The sequence below is a fragment of the Carcharodon carcharias genome, chromosome 15, assembly GCF_017639515.1.
Source record: "Carcharodon carcharias isolate sCarCar2 chromosome 15, sCarCar2.pri, whole genome shotgun sequence".
NCBI lineage: Eukaryota > Metazoa > Chordata > Chondrichthyes > Lamniformes > Lamnidae > Carcharodon > Carcharodon carcharias.
The window spans coordinates 26,371,089-26,394,715 of NC_054481.1; the positions used below are offsets into that span (position 1 = coordinate 26,371,089).

A 23,627-nucleotide genomic window follows, 5' to 3' on the forward strand; every position below is an offset into this window, starting at 1 on the left:
TTGTTAATTTAACTGGAGTTATTCCATATATCCACTGCTCTGTGAGAGAAAAAACAATCCTTGGATTTATAAAACATTGGATCTTATGTTTCAGCACATCCCAAAGGGTTTCATGTACTGTTACACAGTCAAATGCAACAACTGTTTTTGCAGACACTGAGGTCTCACAACAGCAATGAGCTCAACGGTTTTTGATCATGTTGGTTAAAGAAAGAATGACAAACTTGCATTTATATAACACCTTTCATGACCTCAGTATGTCCCAAAGTCCTTTAGAGCCAATGATGCACTTTTGAAGCCTCAACACTATTGTTGTGTAGGAAACACGACAGCCAATTTGTGTACAGCAAGCTCCCACAAACAGCAATATGACAATGACTAAAAAAACTGTTTTAATTATGTTAAGGAATAGTTAAGGAATAACTATTGGCCAGAACATAGGAGATAACTCCCCTGCACTTCTTCACATAGTGCCATGGGATCTTTTACGACTTCATGAGAACAGGTTTAAAAGTGTCTTCCAAAAGATAGCACCTCCAATAGTGCAGCAATCTCTCAGTACTGTACTATAGTGTCAGGCTAGATTCTGTGCTCAGGTCTTTTGATTAAGGTTGAATCAATGACTTTCTGACTCAGGTGCAAGTGCTACACTATTATTTTTTCAACTATGAATGAATTGGTACCATCTGTCTGTAAATGGTTTTGTATGAAACACTTGACGTAATATCATAGTAAACTAACTTTTCTTTCAGGGTGTTTCATGGCTGCACATCGGTACAGATCAACCGTTTGTATCAATCTCTATTGGGGCCTATTACCAGGTTTGGGCCATTGCTAGGGATGGAGCAGCTTTCTACCGTGGTTCTGTCTCCCCACAAAACTCCACAGGTAAACACATATTTCAGGAGCTAAAATCTTGCCAAAGCAATTTTTTTAAGAAACTGAACTTTATTGTTGTATGGGTCCCCTACAGTGAGGTTTTCGTAAATGCTTAATGTCCTGATTTTTTTTTAAACTTGCACATAACGAAGTTTGCATTTAAGGTGACAATGCAATGTAAATCTTCTGCAGTCCTCAATGAATTTTTTGGAATTCTGCTGACAAATGGTGTATGTTACTCTTTTTTTAGTTTTCAGCTATGGCTCAGTGAGTAGCCTTTTTGCCTTTGAGTCAGAAGATTCAGGGTTCAAACCCAACTCCAGCGACTTGAACACACAATCTAGGCCGACACTCCCAGTGCAATACTGAGGGAGTGCTGTTCTGGCGGAGGTGCCGTCTTTCGGATGAGATGTTAAACTGTGGCCCCATCTGCCCTCTCAAGTGGATGTAAAAGATCCCACACCCGCTCTTTCGAAGAAGAATAGGGGATTTCTCCCCAGTATCCAGGGACCAATATTTATCTCTCAACTACCCTCACCAAAAACATTATCTGGTCATTATCAAATTGTGGGAGCTTGCTGTGCGCAAATTGGCTGCCATGTTTTCTACATTACAACAGTGGCTAGAAGTTGAATTGCTTCATTGACTGTAAAGCATTTTGGGATGTCCTGAGGCTACAAAAGGCACTATATAAATGCAAATCATTCTTTTCTTTACAGGTGACTGTTGGTACCACATTCCTCCCCCTCCCAAACAGAAGCTGACACAAGTGTCTGTGGGCCAGACATCTGTGTATACAGTGGATGAAAATGGTAAACTGACACACTTGTGTGAACATTTACTCTGTATTGATAGACCAACAGCATTAAAGCTACTACATACTGTCTATCGTTTCAAAATATAATTAGTATGTAGATATTTGAAATGTGACTATACTTTAGGTACAGTAGCCTGCTGGTCCTAGACTAGCAAGCCAGATGTCAAAAGTTCAAATCCCACCATGGAAAATTGCATTTTTTAAAAACAGTCTGATATGATAATGTCAAAACAGAAAATTCTAGAAATACTCAGCAGGGCTGGCAGTGTCTGTGGAAAGAGAAACTGAGTTAATGTTTCAGGTCAATGAACTTGCATCAGAATTGGGAATAGTTAGAGATTCAGCAGTATAAAAACAAGGGGAAGAACAAAGGGAAAGGTCTCTGATAGGATGGAGGGCAGGAGTGATTAAATGACAAAAGGAATGGCGATAATGTTAAACAAAAGGGGGTGATAATGGAACAAGTAAACAAACAAAAGATGGGTGTAGAGGAGGCATATAGGCCAACACATCAGAACCATTACCATACCTGCTGTCTGAAAAAATGGGAGCGGTGGTTATGACCTGCAATTGTTGAATTCAAGGACAAAGTTGTAAAGTACCTGATCAAAAGATGAAGTGTTATCCCTCAATCTTACGTTGTGCAAATTTATTAATACTGGTATCAGAAAATGTCCTTGGAAACTGCCGAATTATTGTAAAAATCCAACCAGCCCTTAGTTCAAACCTGGACCAAAGAGCTAAACACCAGGAGTAAGGTCAGAGTGATTGCCCTTGACATCAAAGCAGCATTTGTCTGAGTGCGGCATCAAGGAGCTTGAGCGAATCGGGGGTAAACACTACACTGGCTGGAGCCATACTTAGCATAAAGGAAGATGGTTGTGGTGCTGGAGGTCAATCATCTCAGTTCAAAGACATCACTGCAGGAATTCCTCAGGGTAGTGTCCTTGGCCCAACCATCTTCAGCTGCTTCATCAATAACCTTCCTTCCATCATAAGGGCAGAATTGGGGATGTTTGCTGATGATTGCACAATGTTCAGCACTGTTTGCATATCCTCAGATACTGAAACATTCCATGTCCAAATGCAGCTAGAGCTGACAATATCCAGGCTTGACAAGTGGCAAGTAACATTTGTGCCACATCAGTGTCAGGCAATGGCCATCTCCAACAAGAGAGAATCTAATCATTGCCCCTTGACATTCAATAACATTATCATCGCTGATTCCTTCCACTATAAACATCCTGGGGTGTTACCACTGACCAGAAACTGAACTGGACTAGCCGTATAAATACTGTGGCTACAAGAGCAGGTCAGAGGCTAGGAATCCTGAGGCGAGTAACTCATTTCCTGACTCCCCAAAGCCTGTCCACTATCTACAAGGCACAAGTCAGGAGTGTGATGGAATGCTCTCCACTTGCCTGGATGAGTGCATCAACAGCAACACTCAAGAAGCTTGACACCTTCCAGGACAAAGCAACCCATTTGATTGGCACCACATCCACAAACATTCACTCCCTCCACCACTGATGCACAGTGCCAGCAGTGTGTACCATCTACAAAATGCACTGCAGGAACTCACCAAGTTTCCTTAGACAGCACCTTCCAAACCCACGACCACTACCATCTAGAAGGACAGGGGCAGCAGGTGCATGGGAACACCACTACATGGAATTTCTCCTCTAAGTCATTCACCATCCTGATTTGAAAATGTATTGCCATTCTTTCATTGTCACTGGGTCAAAATCCTGGAACTCTCTAACAGCACTGTGGGTGTACCTACACCACATGGACTGCAGCGGTTCAAGAAGGCAGCTCATCACCACCTATTCAATTAGGGATGGGCAATAAATGCAATGGAAATAGTTTTCTAGCCAGCATCACCCACATCCTGTAAATGAATTAAAAAATGGAGCCTGATATCCTTTACCAGGTCTGACCCACACATAATTCCAGTCCTGTCCATTAGGAGATGAATTTTCATTCAACAACAACTTGCATTTATGTAGCATCTTTAACACAGTAAAATGTCCCAAGGTGCTTCTAAGGAGTGTTATTGGAAAAGATCTGACACTGAGCCAAAGAAGGAAATATTAGAATAGGTGACCGAACGTTTGGTAAGAGAAAGATTTTAAACAGTCTTAATAGAGGAGGGAGAGGTGGGGAGGCAGAGAGATTTGGGGATAGTATGTCCAGCTCTACAACCAGTAAGAACTCTGCATTCTTCCAACTGTGGTCTTTTGTGCCTTTCCCAACTTCTTTCTCCCTAATTCTGCCTTCACCTGGCTAGGCCCTAAGGTCTTACAGTTGTTAAATTTTGAGATGTTGTGATGGGGCACATGTGAGCCAGTGATACAGAATGGAGAGTTCACAGTAAAAATGCTATGAGCCTTGGCCCCAGAGTAAAAAGTAATACAATTCCAGTCCCACACTATAAGAATTACTCTTAATGTCCTTTGGGTAACTAGTGATTGGTTCTGTATGCTGCCTTACCAGTGTCACCCACACCCCCTAGAACAAAGAAAAACTATTTCCATTGGCAGGAGGATCATTAACCAGAGGACACCATAAGAATCATGGAATTGTTACAGCGCAGAAGGAGGCCATTTGACTCATCATGTCTGCACCAGCTTTCGAATGAGCAACTCATCTAGCACCATTTCCCATCTTCTTCCCGTAACCCTGCACATTCTTCCTGTTCAGATAATAGTCTAACTCTCTTTTGAATGCTTCAACTGAACCTGCCTCCACCACACTCTCAGGCAGAACATTCCAGACGCTGCATGAAATAGTTTCTTCTCCTATCACTTCTTTGCTTCATTTACTAATTACTTTAAATCTGTGCTCTCTCGTTCTCGATCCTTTCACAAGTGGGAACAGTTTCTCCCTATCTACTGCCCAGATAGCTCATGATTTTGAATACCTCTATCAAATCTCCTCCCAACCTTCTTTTCTCTAAGGAAAACAGTCCGAACTTCTCCAATTTATCTTCATAATTGAAGTTCCTCACCCTTGCCACTGTTCTCGTGAATCTTTTCTTCACCCTCTCTAATGCCGTCACATCCTTCCTAAAGCGTAGCGTAGAACTGGTCGCAATACTCTAGTTGAAGAAGGAAACATTATTTTATACAGTGAGTTGTTGTGATCTAGAATGCACTGCCTGAAAGGGTAGCAGAAGCAGATTCAACAGTTATGTTCAAAAGGGACCTGGATAAATATTCGAAGGGAAAAATAATTATAGGACCATGGGAAAAGAGCATATTGATTAGATAGCTCTACCAAAGAGCCAGCAGAATGTGCTGATTGACCTCCTTCTGTGTTATAGCATTCTATGATTCTATGTTTTTAAGATACATATTAAAGATAAGAATCTGAGTCACACAATGTAACAGGGTAGAATTAAGCTGAAGCTTATATTGGTTTCAGATAGCAATGCAACTCCTGCCAATGCAAAATGACCAAATCTGGTTTTATGTGCGCACTGCCCCACGCATGTGCGGATGGTGAATGACACTCCGCTGCGCCCAGCTGCCAGTACACCTCTGTACATGCATGAATGACATCAGCACGCAAAATGAAGTAGTTTTACATTGCAGTTTGGCAAATATGTATCTGGTTATTATATTCTTATATGTAAATTTGAGAGCCTTGTTTTGGCAACCAGTTGATGTTACAACCCATTGACAGTTTGTGCAATGTGACCCTGGCTAAATTTCAAACTACTTAAAAAATTCCACTCATAAATTCAAGTCGTGAAATACTTACTGAGAATAAGCAGAGTTTATGATACATCAGTGCCTTCAGGAACATGCACTGTTTACAAGTTTTTGGGTAAAGATCAAACAGGGCAGTAGCAAGTATTGTCAATTTTAAATTATTAAACTATGCATAGATTTAAGTAAAAGTAACATATATTTCCAAATGTTTCTATCTATTAATTTGACGTTTTTTGTTTAACATCAGTTAAGCTTCATGATAATTTAAGTAAACCCCAATTATTTCACAAAGCATCAGGCGGAAATAAATTTGAATGATTAAAAACCATTTTTATCTTTATAAGGGGATCAAGGGGAGAAAATGCAGCTGTGATTACTTGAGCAGTGCCATTTTTGGACCTGGTTGCTGCCGACTCCATCGCTTGCTATGACGTAAGGGAGCAAGAGAATTGACTGCGCATGCCCAGCATTGGCTGCGGCACTGGCAGAAAACACAGCCTTCAGACAGCTACATAAGGGACTGCCCACAGTATTCACCATTGTTACAAGTCATGCTATGGAAGAAGGGGTGAAATTTCCTTTGTCTGCAATGCATGGGGCTATTGCATGACTTACATGTCACCCCCCCACATAGTCTATTTCTTTGTGATGCATTGGTGGTTAGTGGTAATTTGTGTAACTACTCCACTATTTCAGATGTCAGTCACTTACCTATTCCCAAATGTAGCCCCAAACTCTACAGCTCTCCCCTAAATGGAAACTGAAACTGGATAGAAACACCCTTTTGAAAAATCATAGCATGATAGAATGATCATGTACACAAACTGTACAGAAGGAGGCCATTCTATCCATCATGTCTGTGCTGGCTCTTTGGAAGATCTATCTGATTAGTCCCACTCCCCTCCTTCCCCATTGCTTTGCAAGTTCTTCCCTTCAAATTTTTATCCAATTCTTTTTTGAAAGCTATTGAATCTGTTTCCACTGTCATTTCAGGCAGTAATATAAATCATTTTCTTTAAATGAAAGAGAATTAGAAAAGGATCAGTGTAAGTATTTTTAATTAATCAATAAACAAGACAAAGATTTTACTGAACACGACTATTCTGCACGATGAAAAGTTTTCCTAAATTATTGGTGCTTTTATTCTAGGTAATTTATGGTTTCGCCAAGGTATTGCACCAAGTTATCCTCAAGGATCGTGCTGGCAGCATGTTTCTACCAATGTTCGCAAAGTGTCCGTAGGTCCTCTTGATCAGGTTAGTCCTCTCTGATGTGTAAACCTCAGTTTAGGTTGTTCCTTCACATTACATTCCATACCAGTAATGGGAATTCATATAGCCTCAGAAAATGCTGGAAAACATTCAGCAGGTCAGGCAGGAAAGAAAAACAGAGTTAATGTTTCAGGTTGATGACCTTTCATTAGAACAAAGTGAAAGATTCTTAGACTTGAACTGTTTAGGGGGTCGAATGGCCGCCTCCTGCACCGTAACAATTCTGTGATTCCGATTACATAGAATGACATTGAATCTACAGCATGGAAATAGGCCTATCATTCCAATTGGTTTGTGCCTGTGTTTATGCTTCACACAAGCCCCTTCCCAATCTTCTTCATCTAACCTCATCAGCATATCCATCTATTCCTTTCTCCCTAATGTGTTTATTTAGCTTCCCTTTAAATGCAAGTATGCTATTAACCTCACCCGCTCCATTTTGTAGAGAGTTCTACATTCTCACCACTCTCTGGGTAAAAGGTTTCTCCTCAATTCCCTCTTGGATTTATTGGTGACTGTCTTCTATTTATAGCCTTAAGTTTTGATCTCCCCCATAAGTGAAAATATTTTCTCTACATCTCTCCGATCAGAAATTATAAAGGCTTCAATTAGATCGCCCCTCAGCAATCTCGTTTCTGGTGATAAGAGCTCTGGCTGTTCAGTCTTTCCTGATGGTTGTATGCTCCTAGTTCTGGTATCATCCTTGTATATCTTTTTTGTACATTCTCCAGTGCCTCTTTATTTTTTTGTAGTGGGGAGACCAGAACTTCTAACAGCTCTCAAAGTTAACTATGTTTCTCGCTCCACAATTGCTGCTAACCCGTTGAGTTTTACTAGCGTTTTCTGTTTTAATTTCAGATTTTCAGCATCCAGAGTATTTTGCTTTTGCAGTGATACAACCTCACTTACCTTGCCCTATAACAGCGTTGCCCTCTACTGGCTGTCTGCAGTTCCTTCACTTTTCTCTTACCCACTTGCTTTATGAGCTGTTCCTGTCAGCAAGCATTTTGACTGCAAGAAGGTCAATTTCACTCACTTTTTTGACTATGTTAAAAAAGTTCCTGACACCCTTTTCATTGCTTCAGCCACTGCCCAGCTTTAAACTCTGCATCAGCCTTAAAATAAACAATTTGCGTTTATAGTGGCACAATGCTGAGGTATGTTTCATTGGCTTGCACCCTTTGTCCTGCTTTCAGGGGACAATGAGGAAGATCTCATTGCAAGCTTCTCTGAATTTCTGCACACCAGTGAACATAAATAGAAATGGGAATACGGTGGAAATCTATGAATCTGGTCCTGTGTTATAACCTTCTGCTTTCTATGGACACAGCTTAGCCCAGATACTGAAGATGGATTGGGCATTTTATTTGATTTCTATACCTTGCTAAGGCCCACTTTCTCAGCATGACAGAATTGTTGGCAGGACAGCTCCTAATGAATAAACAACCTACTAAATCAATTCTTTCTGCCCTATCTCTGTAACTTCTTCCAGCTCTGCATCCCTCAAAGATCTCTGGTATCCCCTAATTCTGACCTCTTGCACATACCCGATATCAATCAGTGCACCAGTGGCAGCCATGACTTCAGCTGCCTAGACCCAAAGCTCTGGAATCTCTCCTTCCCCTTTCTCCCAAAGAAAAACCTCTCCATCCCTCCCTCCTCCTTTAGGATGCTGCTTTAAAACCTATCCTTTTGATCAAGCTTTTGGCAACTTGTCCTAATATCTCCTTATGTGACTGTGTGTCAAACTTTGTTTGACAATCACTCCTGTGAAGCTCCTTGGGATATTTTACAACATTAAAGGCGCTATATGAATAAAAGTAGTTGTTGCCTGGATTTTTTGGCACACAGATATTTTAACATGGATCCCAGAATGGTTAGACCTGACTCACCTTTTGATGTAATTCCAGTGCCATGTTTTCCAGGCCCCATTATATCCTCCCTCCAACATCACTCTGCTGAAATGTTGAATGGTTAATTTGTTGAATATTTTAAATTTGTTATTGGAGCATCTCTCCAGATGTTCAGGATACTGTATGTGCTGCAAGTTATGAAGAAAGAAACAAATTCTATTTCTCCACAAAATTGGGATTCCTTAAGCAACAACTTTTTAAAATTCATTCTTGGCAACATGGACATTGCTGGTAGGGTTGACATTTATTGCCCATTCCTAGTTACTTGCAAGCAGGTGAACTGATATAACTTAGTGGCATGCTAGGCCAATTCAGATGGCAGATGCAGGTCAAGCACACTGGTGTGGACTGAAGTCACATAGAGACCCAGGCAGGAGGTTTCCTTCCCTAAAGGACTTAACAAATTATTCTAATTTGCAATGGTCTATATTTATAATTGAGCTGATTTTCAATTCGTGAACTTTCAGGAAAGTACTGCTGGGTCATTGGGATCAATGGTCTAGAGTGTTCCTCTTATGACAATGCATTTCATCATGGGTTGCTAAGCAATGGGTTCTCATAGTGAAACATATTAGCGTCAAGACCATTGGGTCATTTACTCAACCCTTTCGAACCTTCCATCCTTGCCATGGTACAAGAGCCAATCACTCTGTATCACCTTTTCTAATAGGAAATTTTCCGGGTCTTTTTTCAAAACCTGTCAAGGTTTTCTGGTAATCTGTTTCACAAATCTATCACTGTCTTACTGAAACCAAATTGCCTACATTATATTTTTTGCCATCTCCAATTTTAAACTACATCCTGGAAGCCTACACCCAACAGAAGAATATTCCCAGGCACAAACTGTTTACATCAGTGAAAATCTTAAAGGATCTCTATCAGGCCCCCCCACCCCATCTTCTTATCCTCCTCTTCCTCTCCCCCAGAGAATAAAGTCCCAGAATAAATAACTCTTCCTCTGCAAATCTCATCTGGACTATTAGGGAGCCGGTGAATAGAAGGGACATACAATCAGAGGTCATGTTGACCTGCACCAAGAACATGCTTGTAATTCTAAAGCAGTGAAAAGTATCCCCTTTTCTGGCCCCATGCCCTCTCAGTCAGGGTATTATGTGATGCAAAAATAACAGGGAAGAAATTTAAAGAGGTACAAGGATCAGGCAATAAAAAACATAGTAACTTCACAAATACCATTCTCAGAAAGAAATGGAAAAGGGGTTTTTAATTGCTAGATTAAAGATTATATAGGGCCCAATTTTAACCCATTCGAAACCCCCTATTCACTTAGACAGAGTTGAAATTGGGCCCTATGTTTATGAAGAGAAGAATGTTTCAATTCTCAGGTATATAGATTGATATTACTGATCTTGAAAAATGAGAACTGTGGTGTAACTGTGTGGTTTTGTTCTTTTATTCTTTCAGTCAGGTCTATCTAAATCTGCTAGTGATGTTGTATAAAATTAATATCCAATGTTAACGAATATTCATGTTTCACATTTGGGGCATCAAAGAATGGAACCTTATTTGACATTTATCTACAACCCTCTAACAGAAAAATATGGAAATAAGGTTATAGAATTGCACTGAACTTTTCAGTTAACACAATAAAGATTGGTTCCCAGTCCAGCATCAGCTCAATTTTAGAATTCTCATACTTGTTTTTCTCAAGTCCCTCAGTGGCCTCGATCCACCCTCTTCTCCTCCCCCATCATTCTGTAAACATCTCCAGCCCTACAACCCTCCAATATCTCTGCACTCCTCCAATTGGGGCCTCTTGAGCATCCCTGATTTTAATCGCCCCATCATTGGTGGCCCTGGATTCAGCTGCCTAGGTCCCAAACTCTGGAATTTAGGGGGAGACGGTAGTGCAACGATAATGTCTCTGAGTTAGTAATACAGAGGCCCAGGCTAATGCTCTGGGGACGTGGGTTCAAATCCCACCACAGCAGCTGGTGAAATTTAAATTCAATTATAAAATCTGGAATTGAAAGCTAGTCTCACTAATGTTGACCATGAAACTACCATCAATTGTCATAGAAACCCTTCTGGTTCACTAATGTCCTTTAGAAAGGAAATCTGCCGTCCTTACCTGGTCTGGCTCCAGCAAGCCACTCAGTTCAAGGGCAATTAGGAATGGGCAACAAATGCTGGCCTTGCCAGTGATGCCTATATCCCATGAAAGAATAACTTTTAAAAAACCTTCCCTAAACCTCTCCCTCCTCGTTGAAGACACTTCTTCCTTTTATGGCCAAGCATTTGGTCACCTAGCCTAATATCTCCTTCTATAGTTTGATGTCAAATTTGTTACTCACGCCTGTGAAATCTTGGGACATTTTACTATAAAGTTGCTATACAAATGCAAATTGAATTGATTCAGGTCAGGTCGACCAACAATTAACATACTATTGTCCCTGACACAGGTTTGGATAGTTGCCGATAAAGTTCAGGGCAGTCACAGCTTAAGCTGTGGTACAGTGTGCCATCGAATGGGTGTCCAGCCACGAGAGCCTATTGGTAGCAGTTGGGACTATGGCATCGGAGTAAGTTAACAAGTTATAATTGATGTGGATGTAGTAATGCTTATATATAATCATCATAAATAATGCATTTCACTTGGGCATTTCCTTTTAATGTGGTGTTTAATTAAATGTGCAAGTTTCTGTTATCCAGCCCAGAAAGATGCTAGAAGCCTCAAGAGCTTCAGGGCATTAATCTTAATTTGTTTTATTTTTTTCAATATTTTAGGAAGCTGAGATCTATTAAAGAAGTCACTCCTGTAAACTAAGTATGAGGATCATTAAATAATTTCTTTACCCGTTTTTCACCATAAATTCCTGATATCTTTTTAAATTTTAGATTAGTTTAAAAAAAAGTCTCCTCCCGAATTTGCCTATCTACCACCAACCCCCGAAATTTCCAATTGATTTCCCAACTAAACTTGGGGCCAGTGACTCATGTATATCACAGCCTTAAGGCTATTGCATATTATATATAACATGTGGATGTAATGTGCAATGCGGGCACATCTCTCTCCCCAAATATCAGGACAGAACAGCTTTTATAATTAAATTCAACATACAGAGCATAAGTTACAGGTGCAACCGACAGAAATGAATCGAGCCAATTCACGATGTCAGATGTACCATAGTCTGGTGTAAAATGACCACATTTTAAGATGCGTGAATTCATTTCCCTTTACCATAAAACATGCACCTTCATGTTGACTTTATCCCTTGCTGCTGTTTGTGCTGCAAAAATGTGCTTGACAGAACTTTCAGAACCACAATTGAGCCTCATAGACATGCTGCCGTACCTTACTCTATTCTTTGATTTGTTCAATTTGAGTATTGTTCCCAATCGATTTTTTTTTTAATTGGTTTACCAGACTTATCTGACTTTTATTTGGGAAGGGCTAAGCCCTTCCTGATTTTTCCCACTCAGTTTATCACACCAAAACTTTCAAAACAAAAAATTTATGAAAAAGTAGAATCAAATGTAACTTTCAAAAGGGAATTGGATAAAGGGCGGAATTGTCCTTGCTTGCTGGCGTCGGTCGTGCTCAGAGGTGTGACCAGACAATATGGCAAGAAGGCTAAAGAACTGTCTTGAAACCAGTTTTCGATCATCCACTCAGCCTGTGAATGGTGGACCGCATTCCCCGCCAGCGGACGTCGGGAATCTCATTGTAATCCATCTGCATTTCATTATAAGACCAGCCCACCAGACAAATTCCATCTCCCGCTGGATCATCCGTCCACATCGGCGTGATTGTGCACCAGTGCAGAACACATCTTGACAAGTGTGACATGCAGAAGTCGGGATTTACTGCCAGGGCCTTGCCCATATCATGGACATCCGAGGAGCAGATGATGCCGGAGCCCGACACCAATGGCACACTGGAGGAATGTCCATGGCATGCTGGGTGAATTCCCATGGACATGGCTCTGCTGTGAAGCAGCACACGGAAGTTGGAAAGTCACGGGGGATGATGTACCGGGGGCTGGGAGAGGAAGGTCTAGGATCGACTGGGAGAGGGACAGGTGTCAGGATGGGTTGAGGTTGGGAGGGGAGAATGAAGGGTGTCAGGATGAGGTGAGATTGGAAGTGGGGAATGAAGGTGTCTGGGGGGAGGTTGGGAGTGGGAAGAGAGTACAGGGGGAGGAGAGGGTAACAGGGGAGAAGACAGCAACTGGGGAGGTAGGTGTAAGGGAGGGGTGGAAGGTGTAACGGAAGGAGTTCAGAGGGGGGAAGGAGGGCAGTCTGGGGAGGGATTCCATAGGGTGGAAGGAGTCTGGAGAGGGGAAGGAGTAAGGCTGAAGGAAGAAATAAGAGTGGCGGAAGGAGTCGGGAAGGGGTAAGGACTAAGGCTGGAGGAAGGAGTAAGGGTGTCCGAATGAGTCAGGAAGGGGGAAGGACTAAAAGCGGCAGTAGAGTCTGGGAGTGGGGGGATTGCGGCCATGGTGGGGGTTGTGGGGGGGTACTGGGTTGAAGGAGGGAAACCTGGGGGAGCGGGGGAAGGAGGGGCTCCAAGGGTGGAAGTGGTTCCAAGGGGGGGAAGAGGTCAAGGTCAACTGACAAGGGAGGGCCCTGATGAGTCCATAACTGCCTCCTGGTGAGTGGATGTGGAACGAGGAAATGGCAAGAATGACCAAGGGCAGAGTGAGGCAGTAGGGTGGGGGTTCTACGATAGCGATAGAAGGAACAGCGAGGGTGGTTGGTGGGGACTCGGAGGCTGACATGGACCCTGGGGGTGGGAAGGAGGTGGTCAGGGAGGTGAATGTGGATTTTCGGGAAGGAAAGGAACATACACATTCACCTGGACATCCCCGAAGGAAAAGGGTTGTGCCAGGTAGGTCACGGAGGGGAGGAGGAAGGTGATGCCAGGGCATCAACAGTGATGGGGCAAAAGAAATGGGTGACTGGGAAAGGGGAAAAGACAGGGAAGGTGACGAAAAAGCGATTCCAGACCATGCTGTCTGAATCGAAAGTGAAATGGCAGTCATGGTGGGCAAGATTAGATGCTGCATGAGAGTGAGATCGTTGGGTGGGCGGAGATGCAGGTCAGCTCAGATGGGCAATTGAAAGCAAACCCCAGCAGGCAGCATTCAAAACTCAGGTGTGTATGGTATGTGAAGGATCCACATGCGTGGGAGAGTGCTTGCATGAGGCTCCGAAAGGCCCTGTCACACACACTTCTCCCTCCAGAATCACTTGTTGGCCAGCTGCTCCCTTTGTGGTGACAGAGGACAAGGTTGAGGAGCTCACAGGCAATGGAGACTCAGAGGGAGCGGAAAGCCTCTGAGATTCTTGAGTGGATGACCCAGGGGTGACCAACTGCCGCTCCTCCTCCCTTCGGGTGCCCGGCAGCTCCGGCCTTACTCCTTGAGGGGAAGGAGCACCCGAAGGGATGTAAAGGTGACCTGTTTCCCTCTCAAGTTGCCACTGCATGAACTCGCCCATGGTTACTGGATCAGAGTGCAGCTTTGCGCACATCTGTGTTCTGCTGGACCAGAGTCTCCATGGCATCTGCCATCCTCCCCATGGATATCTCCATAGACGCACATGTAGGCACTACTTCATCAGAGAGCAGGCGGATGCACTCCTCTAACTCGCGTACCACTCTGTTGAGGGCTTCCAACAGCTCTGCATGATGTTCCCATGCCACCTTCTGACTCTCCCAGATGAGTTGGAAGGCCAAATCCAGAGGCTCATTACCTTACAAATGCCTAACCCCCAGCAGTCCTCCAAGTGTCGAGGAGCTTGCATGAACCTGCCTCCTGCTGCTGCGCAGTGCCCGTGCAGCAACCACCAGATTGTGAACTCGAGCATGCTCTAGATCTAGGTCCCACCGAGGTGTGTGTCTCTGCATTGGTGTAGGGTGTGGGTAAGCATTGTGATAGGTCTTCCAGGATGCTTATTTCCAGCTCTTCAATGAAGAAAGTGACCTCTTAGCTGGAGGTGAGGGACTGGCTGACTGAGGGTGTTGGTTGCTTGGCAGATCTCCCTGTGAACCAAAGTAGAGATAAGTAATGCATGGCAGCAGTCAATAGCAGGAGAGAGAGCACTCACATTTGCGTTGAGAGAGGGATGATGTGGTGCAGGATCCCCACGAGGGTGTTCACCATGGACCTCACCATCAGCGCAGGCACAATCCATGTCCTCACCAGTCAGCGCGATGGCACACTCCTCAAAGTGTGTGAGGGGCCTAATGTGGGCCACTCCACTCCAGTCTGGGACCTCTTCCTGCTGATGTGAGCAGATTTCTCCTGCATGAAAACAGATGGAGAGTGTGTGAGCAGGACACATGACACTGCGTGGAATGTTTGTGTGGTGAGCGGAGCCATGGACAGGATGAGGACACAAGCTCGAGAGGGTATGAGCCTGATGGAGGTGTGAGGGGGTGTGTGAGAGTTAGTGGTGTTGTCCCTTGAGGTGTGAGATTCCTGCGGATGTGTGATGGATTTGTGAATGTGTGAGTTGAATGTAATAAGAAGAATGAGTTATCCTGTTCGAACAGATGAGACCATTCATCCTGTAGTGGTACTGGGTGGCTGTCCTCTTTTGCAGGGCATTGGCACTGACCATCAATGCCTCCCATGCTGGACTGGTGATGCAGTTGCCCCTCCTGCAGCTAGAACAGGGGTAGAAGACATCAGGGCAGGCCTCCACATCGTTCAAGAGGTGCTCAAGTGACCCGTCACTAAACCTGGGAGCTGCAGTCTTTTTGCCTTTCAGGGCTAGGGTGTCTTCCGTGCGGCAGTCCTAGGCTGGAAGCACTGAGAGGTGTGTGTGCGGCTGCACTTTAAATGTGATGCCCGGCGTGATCCAGCAGCGATGTAATGGTCTGGTGGACGCATGAGAGCCCACCCACCATGGAAATAGCATGTTTCCTGGGAATGCTTAACAAATGCAGCAGGTTTGGGATGATACGACATGAAAAGCCACCATTGGGGCTAATGGGTAAAACAGCGTTTACCTGCCCGCTTCTGCACTTAGTGCAAATCTGGGATGAGTCCACCCAAATTCTTGAAAATGAGAAATATGGGAAAAAGGTGGGGTTTGGATTGCAGGAGTATTTGGATAACCCTTTCAAAAAGCCAGCACAGGCACAAAGAGCTGAATGGCCTCCTTCTTTGCTGTACAGTTCTGCGCAAAATATTTGTGAACCCCAGGGTTTTAAATCACTAACAAAAAAAACTTTAATGATCCTTAGCTACGTGTAATTTAAGTTTGATTTGCACACTGTGAGGTCTCTTCCATTAAGATAACTTGTGAAATTCTTCTCTTTTTAAAGGGTGGTTGGGACCACATTACAATCAGAGCAAACTCTGTGGAATCTTCTCATAATCCTGTTCCTAAGGTACCGGATAACACACCAGTGAAATTACCTAATCAGGATGGAACTGTCGGTGATAATTCCAGAAGCAGTTTAATGGTCAACGAACAACAGGAATTTAATGGAAGTGCTGTTAATTACTGACAGTTTATACCAGAAGTGTTATATTTTCTGTTTGGTGTTGTTATCAGTTTGGATAACTACTAATCTTCTTTCCCAGATCAATCTCAGACTCGTCCCTTTCTTAAGTAAGTAGAATGCTCTTGTAAAGTTTCTCTATTAACAGTGTTTAACTGTTACCCTAGTTGTACTGCACTTTTGGCAAAAAAAAGGCTCTCACTTTGTTTGAAATCCAATACCAAAAAACATAGTGCAGTTACCTCAAGTGTATGACATTGAAATATCCAAAACTAGTACAATATGTTGGATTCCACTCCATTGCCTTGTTGATCAGACTGCGGTCCATCTGTAACCCAGTCTCTGCAGGATCAAAAGGCCAATAAAACATCAATCCAATTTGCTTTCAGGATAGGGTGCCCCATAATGGATCTTGCAGTGGAAATGTTAACATCATCACATTGACACATTCGCACGTGCCCTGAATCTTTAGAATCTATTAAAGAGCCAAGCATAACTTGACCCGAACTTCATAAATCCACCAATGTGGATTGAGATTCAGGAAAGGGTCCGCCTGTAAAAAGGTGTGTACAACCAGGGTCTGTGCTGAAAAAGTGACTGGGTACAGCCACTGGAAGCTCTTTAAAACAGATTGAATATATGGCTAGTTGCCATGTATTGTTCACTTTAGATCAAGGCAGCATTCTAAATGGATGTGTAGTGTATTTAGATTAGGTGAGTGTCAATAATATTGATTGCAGTATTATGCTGGATGGTCTATTCGTCATGGTGCTTCTCATGCTGCAATGGCACATCAGCTCTGAATGTTGCTACTTGTTCGACCAGGCAGTGTTTTAGCTAAAGTCACTGAATTACCTTTACAATTAATTGGTTCAGGTAAGGAGGGATATGAGAGATGCATGGACCAGTTGAGCTGAATGACCTATTTCTCTACTGTTTGTTCTGAGTTATCCCATGTGACATTAATCATCCTTCAACACTGAAAATCCTGATGTTTATTATCAAATTTTTTAGATCAATTCGGCTTATGCTACCAAGGATGGGCCAAATGCAAACTAAATCAGGTTTGGACTACTGAATCTAGACACGTTCAACTGTCAGAAACAATATCAAATACACCTCCATACATCTAGTGCCATTTACAATGGGAATCCAATACAGTTTATTTTGCAAATAATGGCAGTCTAATTGGTTGGCTAAAATTGTATTGTATGTCCTCAACTCGCCCATTGTTTTATACCACTAATTTGAAAAAATGCATCTTGCAATGAAACAGTTTGTACTGCCTCAACTATTCACTGCCATTTTATGTTGTCTTGATTCCTGTTTTGGCAAAGTAAATGTTTGGTTCCAAGGATTTTTAGACTGTATCTGAACATAACTGAGAATCAGTCCCATCTTTAAATATTTGATTGAACCCGAACATGATTGGCGATAAAAATGAGGCGCCATGGCACCAGCTGTTGGTGTGATGATGGATTGTTGATTAGGATATGATGGGAGGTTCCCATGGAAAATGAACTTTTGTAACAGTGTGAGATAGGATAAATATATACCCAAATGTTATCTTAATGTTTATATAACAGAATAGAAATAGGCCATTCACCTAACTGGTCTATAATCAATGATTACACTCCACAAGAACCTCCTTCCTCCCTCACTACTTCATCTCACCCTATCAACATATTCTTCTATTCCTTTCTCACACGTGTTTATCTAGCTTCCCATTAAATGGTCTGCTATTTATCTCCATTGGTGGCAAACTCCACATTCTCACCACTCTCTAGGTAAAGAAATTTCTCCAAAATTCTCTATTGAATTTGTTGGAGATTGCCTTACATTTATGACCCCCAGTTTTGGTTTCAGCTGCTGTATTGACAATTGGTTATTATAGGGAAACTGAATTAACAGTGGTGAGGCCATTTTTCTATTTTCTCTGCCAATTACTGTCCTGTCTTGAAGGTATGAACCACTCTTGAGTTACAGTTTCACAGGCCCAATGTCTTATTTTTAACAACTCACCCCAGTTAGACCCTGGCCCGAATTACAGTCCATCCAATTTTGCACCCAGCCCCAGTTACAACACCCACCAATTTTTGCCTCGTCCCACCCCACCCCCCATTTAAAACACTCCTCATTTACAGCCAGAACAATTAACACCTCTACATCAATTTACACCCCATCCATTTACTTATTTAATTCAAAAACAAAAATAGCTAGAAAAACTCAGCAGGTCTGACAGCATCTGCGAAAAGGAAGACAGTTAATGTTTCGAGTCCGAGTGACTCTTTATCTGATTCGTCTGTCATACGGACTTGAAACGTTAACTGTCTTCCTCTCCGCAGATGCTGTCAGACCTGCTGAGTTTTTCTAGCTAGTTTTGTTTTTGTTTCAGGTTTCCAGCATCCGCAGTATTTTGCTTTTACTTATTTAATTCCCCTGATTTACACCCTCCATCAATTTATAGGCCTATTTACCTCCCGTTTAAATCTTCACATTTACAACTCCCATTTACACCCTCCATCATCCATTTACACCCTATCCCTATTTACAGCCAGTCCAATTTTGCTTTCCAGTGACTTCAGTCCAACCCAACCAGCTGCCACCTGTTAAAATCATCCCCTCACACTTCAGGCTTGCCCATAACTCCCTTCCAGAGTGAGGGATTGAAGACTTGCCAGGGAAAATGGAGATTCTAGCACAGCCAGGTGAAGGCAGCAAAGTAATAGGAGCTGGGAATGTTAGATGTGATATTGCTGCTAAATCACAAGTCGGTTCACATAGGGTGTTTTATTAATTATTGGAGGATGTTTTAAAATAATTCATCTGGTGGCATTGAGGTCCTTTAGTACAGCAAGTTAAAGAGGATGAAAGCAATATGGTAGGAACAGCCTGTCCTTTTGAACTACTGATCCATAAACTCTGTATTACAGTAGTCAAACCCTGTTTGGAGAATAACATGCAATGCAAAGCATTTTGGAAGCCTTGAATGTTTTCTTTTGAGCTTTTATTGCACATAAAGAAATGAAATCTCATTAAAAAGTATTGAAAACAGGACAGGTAAAGGGAATAGTTGTTCAATTACTGGGAGCCTCTGCTGTGATGCCTACTAATAGTATTTGAGAATGTACCAGCGGAAAAGCTATATTCCATTCAACAATGTACTGCATATACTGTGTGTCTCTATTTGAATCTTTAGTTAATCTATATTATCTTTGCCACACTGAATGTCTTCAAGTTGACTCTGGAGTGATGCATCAATTTAGATCAGTGATAAAAGTAAAGAACTGCGGATGCTGGAAATCCAAAACAAAAACAAAGCCAAAAATGCCTGGAAAAACTCAGCAGGTCTGGCAGCATCGGTGGAGAAGAGCACAGTTGACAGTTCTGTTGAAGGGTCATGAGGACTCGAAACATCAACTGTGCTCTTCTCCACCAATGCTGCCAGACCTGCTGAGTTTTTCCAGGTATTTTTGTTTTTGTTTTAATTTAGATCAGATGTTATTTTTAATCTTTATTGTTATGTGGATTTTCACATTTGAAGCCAAAAATTAAGTTGTTATTGCAGCTTCATTATCTGACTGTTCATCATGTTTTTATCAGCTGGCCAAAGCCCTAATACCTTTCTTTAAGGTCCTGATTCACTAAAGCAAATTGTATTGCTGACACCCTTCACCCTCCTGTGACACTTTGAAATGTGAATAGAGTACGAACCTTAATCTTCATCCCCTGCATGTCACTAAGATAATTTCAGAATACCAATAAGGAGATGCATGAGTGCTTCGGACAAGTGATCAAATCTCAGGAGGATGTAAAAGGCTCCAATGCCACTAGTCCAAAAAAGAGCAGAGAATTTCTCTGTGCTATCCTGACAAATATTTATTCCTCGAACAACATCAGTAAAACATAATCTGGTCATTATCACATTGCTGTTGTGGGATCTAGCTGTGCACAAATTGACTACCACATTTTCTACAACACGAGAGGGAGTACTTTTCAAAAATATTTTTACATTGTTTGTAAAGCACTTTGGGATGTCCTGAGGTCATAAAAGATGCTATATAAATGTAAGTCTTCCTTCTTTCTTTCATTCTGTTTGGAGATTTTTGAATTCTGGAATATTCAACGCAAGAGATAGAAGCAGGAATAGACCGTATGGTCTGTCAAGCATGCTCCACCACTCAATACAATCATGACTGATCTTGGGCTTCAACTCCACTTTCCTGCCCACTCCCCATATCCCTTGATTCTCTGAGAGAGTAAAAATTTGTCTGTCCCAGCCTTAAATGTAGCCAACGATGGAGTATTCACAACTCTCTGGGACAGAGAATTCCAATGATTTACAACCCTTTGAATAAAGCTAATATTTTATCAGGTAAACCAAAACCAATCAAGGCTGAAGGCATTCCAGACAAAGTAATAACCAGCGGGAAGCCTGAAACCCAGCTATCAGCTGACAAGCTGTCTTCCACTCCTTCACCCGAGCATTGACATAATTGCAATCCCGCTCTAACTGGTTCAGGGTCAGCTAGGGAGCTGCCTACAGTTATCCAGAGACTCGTGCAATGTGATTATATCAGGCATTTATGTTTTCGGGTCAGTGCTACTAGATAGCCAGTGCACTCCATCTAGTCACAAAACAATGAGCAAAAGTTTCAACCAAGCTTCTCCCATTGGTGCTTACAAAAACGGTGAGAAGACAACAGCTTCTCCATTATTATGCTCAAGAAAATAAACCTTAAGATATTAAACACTTCTGTTTGAGTTCCAGTTGCTCCAGAATTTTTGCCAAGTACCTTTCACACAGTATCCTTAGTATCCTTGAGGCCTTGTCACCTTTACACCTATTCGTACCCAAGTAATTGATAGACCTCCCACAGGACTTAGCTTCAGTGATTTTCAAAAGCCTAGCCATTTTTTCAGGAACTGGACTTACTAGTACAATGCAGATGTTTATAGATCCTTGGTGATGGTCTTGCCATTTACTTCAGCCTCAATCTGAAACCTCCATTTGGAAATTACTGGTGCCCTGTTCTAACATTTTGGCATCCAGAGTAAGATGTTTTTGTGATGAGGCTTCCTTTTGGAGACAACTATTGTTATTTTTCATTCATTAGAATCTATAGTTGATAGGGCAGTATTCTTTGCCTTTACTTAGCTGAGAAAGAACCATCTGTCAGAGATACTGAACTCCTTTCTGCCAGTGAGACCACCCTTTATCACAGGAGAGATCTACTATTCCAGTGGGGCAAACATGGTATCCAGCACCTGATAGTTTATTCTGCTAACCTGTTTGTTGAGTGAACTTGAGCTGTTGTGTTATATTGTATTTGGCAGTTGGGTTCATGGATGGTGGGGACTCAAATAGCTAAGAGTTGTTTCTATCTGTTTTCTATGGTGTAAGATGACTACATAGAGCTAACATTGAGAATGTCATTGCACACTTGTTGGATGAACCTGTCTTCCCTGACAGGATGCTATTTAATTGATTTCAGTGATATATGGAACATGTTAATGAAAAAAGTAGTTATTACCTGCACAAGTAAAGTCATATTCATGATTACTCAAGCTAGAGTTGATTTCCCTGGAATTTAGAAGCTTGAGAGATGACGCTTTCAAGATATTAATGGGTACTGATAGGACGTAGAGGGAAAAGCTATTTCCATTGGTTGGGGAAATCGCAAACTAGGTCTAAAAATTAGCCAGATCCTTCAGGAGTGAAGCTAGAAAACATTTCTTCACAAAAAGAGTGGGCTAGAAGTTTGGAACTCTTCTTCACAAATGGTAGTTCATGTTGGGGCATGTGTAAATTTTTAATCCGAGATTGATGGATTTTTGATAAGGAATATGGGCAAAGGTGAATTTACGGCATCAGTTCAGTCATTATCTCATTATATGGCGGAAAAGGCTTGAGGGGTTAAATGGCCTCTTCCTGTTCCTGTGTTCATTTCAAAGAGCAAGTGTCCTCCACAGACCATATGTATGTTTTTGCTTTGGATTGAAAGTTGTATACAGTTATGTTCTGATTATTGCTCAGAAGATATATCTATCCACGCTGATTGTTGTTCTTCTCCACGTGTCCATGAGAAAAGAATATGATGTCCAGGTGGAAGGTACACCAGAAAAGGAAAGATCACAGGAGCCAGCCTTTAAGCTAAATGGTGCTACCAACATTACAAGTCGCTTTCAGGGGCTGTTGTCCTTGGGATTCTTCTTGCTGGCATCTCTGGCTCATCCAAGTAATATATGAAGGGCATATCTTATTTGATGGATGAAGGCATAAGTGTATTTAAGGGAAAGCTAGTTAAGAACATGGGGTAGAACGTAATAATAGGATACGTTGATAGGGTGAGATGAAGTAAGTTTGGAGGTGGTAAGTTAACCTGAATAGACCTGTTGAGTCAAATGGCCTGCTTCTGTGCTGCAAATTCTATGTAAGGCAAACCTTTGGGAAGTTACAGCGATCTGTAAGAGTACTAGATGAATAAAACAATGTTAGGATCTATTACCATTCCATACAAGATATTTGAGAATCATGTTCAGGGATATTTTTGGTAACTGTGTTGTTTGATTGAAGCCTTTTACCAATAGGCTTTTCTGTGTGCATTATCTGAACTTCACTGAAAGTACAGCCTCTTTTAGATTAGATTATATTTTATTTTATTTATGTTGTACAGCTGTATTATCTTTACCACATTTTGAAAAAGATGAGTAGTCTTAAGAATAATGTGAAAAGAAGGACCAGTTCACTTTCTCTGCTATGTCTGCTCTGCATGTATTCCCTCTAAAGAGCATCTTAATTATTCAATGTTATATCTCCATGGATTTTTGGTGATTAACTATTATTATACAGAAATATATATGAAAGCAATGATTAGTTTATGTGATTGAAAGCATTGGTGAGCCAGTCAGTTTGTGAAGAATTGAATGCATTCAGAAGCAGAATGGTAGACTGGTCTGTTGAACTTTTCTGTCGGTGGGACATATTTCAATGGAAATAAATCAGCCATAACACAAATGCAATTTAATTTTGATTTTCAAACTTGGGAATACCATTTTACTGGAAGATTCATTCTTTTTTCTGAGCCATTTAAAAAGGGAAATGCTAGAGAAAGTTTGCATAAATCAATGGTTCTATAGAGGTTACACGGGTCTTGATGGTGTTAACAAAGCACTTGTATTAAATTATGTGCGTGTAGCAAATTTAAATCTGTTTTTATGTGTTATCTATATTTGTTACCTTTCAAAGTGATTTAAGTTCTTTGTGATGTAAGTAGATATTCTTGCTGTAGAAAAGATTGGGTGTAATACAGTGTTACAGAGATTTACCAAAACTTGATATAATGTACTTATTTCCTGCTGTGTGCATTAAAACCGTGTCCTTTTTTTTAACCTTTGTTCACAGCAAAAACCAACTTGTCACATCCATTCGCAGAATGTGCTCATGCAAACCAAATCCATTTGTAAATGTTTTATGGATCTCCATGAGTTCAGCAACATACCCATAACAGTGCTCGTTAACCACTCAATGTAACCCTAAGTCTGAATACAGGCAAA

At 41.7% G+C, this 23,627-nt stretch overlaps 1 protein-coding gene across 1 annotated transcript in view; it reads left to right on the forward strand.

Moving 5' to 3' along the window:
- The window catches only part of tecpr1a (tectonin beta-propeller repeat containing 1a), an 82,038-nt gene extending 63,825 nt beyond the window's left edge, over positions 1-18,213 (forward strand). The window contains exons 21-26 of the mRNA XM_041205776.1: positions 753-888; positions 1,599-1,691; positions 6,562-6,668; positions 11,017-11,136; positions 15,891-16,180; positions 17,085-18,213. Of these exons, the coding sequence (XP_041061710.1) occupies positions 753-888; positions 1,599-1,691; positions 6,562-6,668; positions 11,017-11,136; positions 15,891-16,076 (642 nt within the window). The 3' untranslated portion in view covers positions 16,077-16,180; positions 17,085-18,213. The remainder of the gene's footprint in view (positions 1-752; positions 889-1,598; positions 1,692-6,561; positions 6,669-11,016; positions 11,137-15,890; positions 16,181-17,084) is intronic.
- Positions 18,214-23,627: the final 5,414 nt, after the last annotated feature.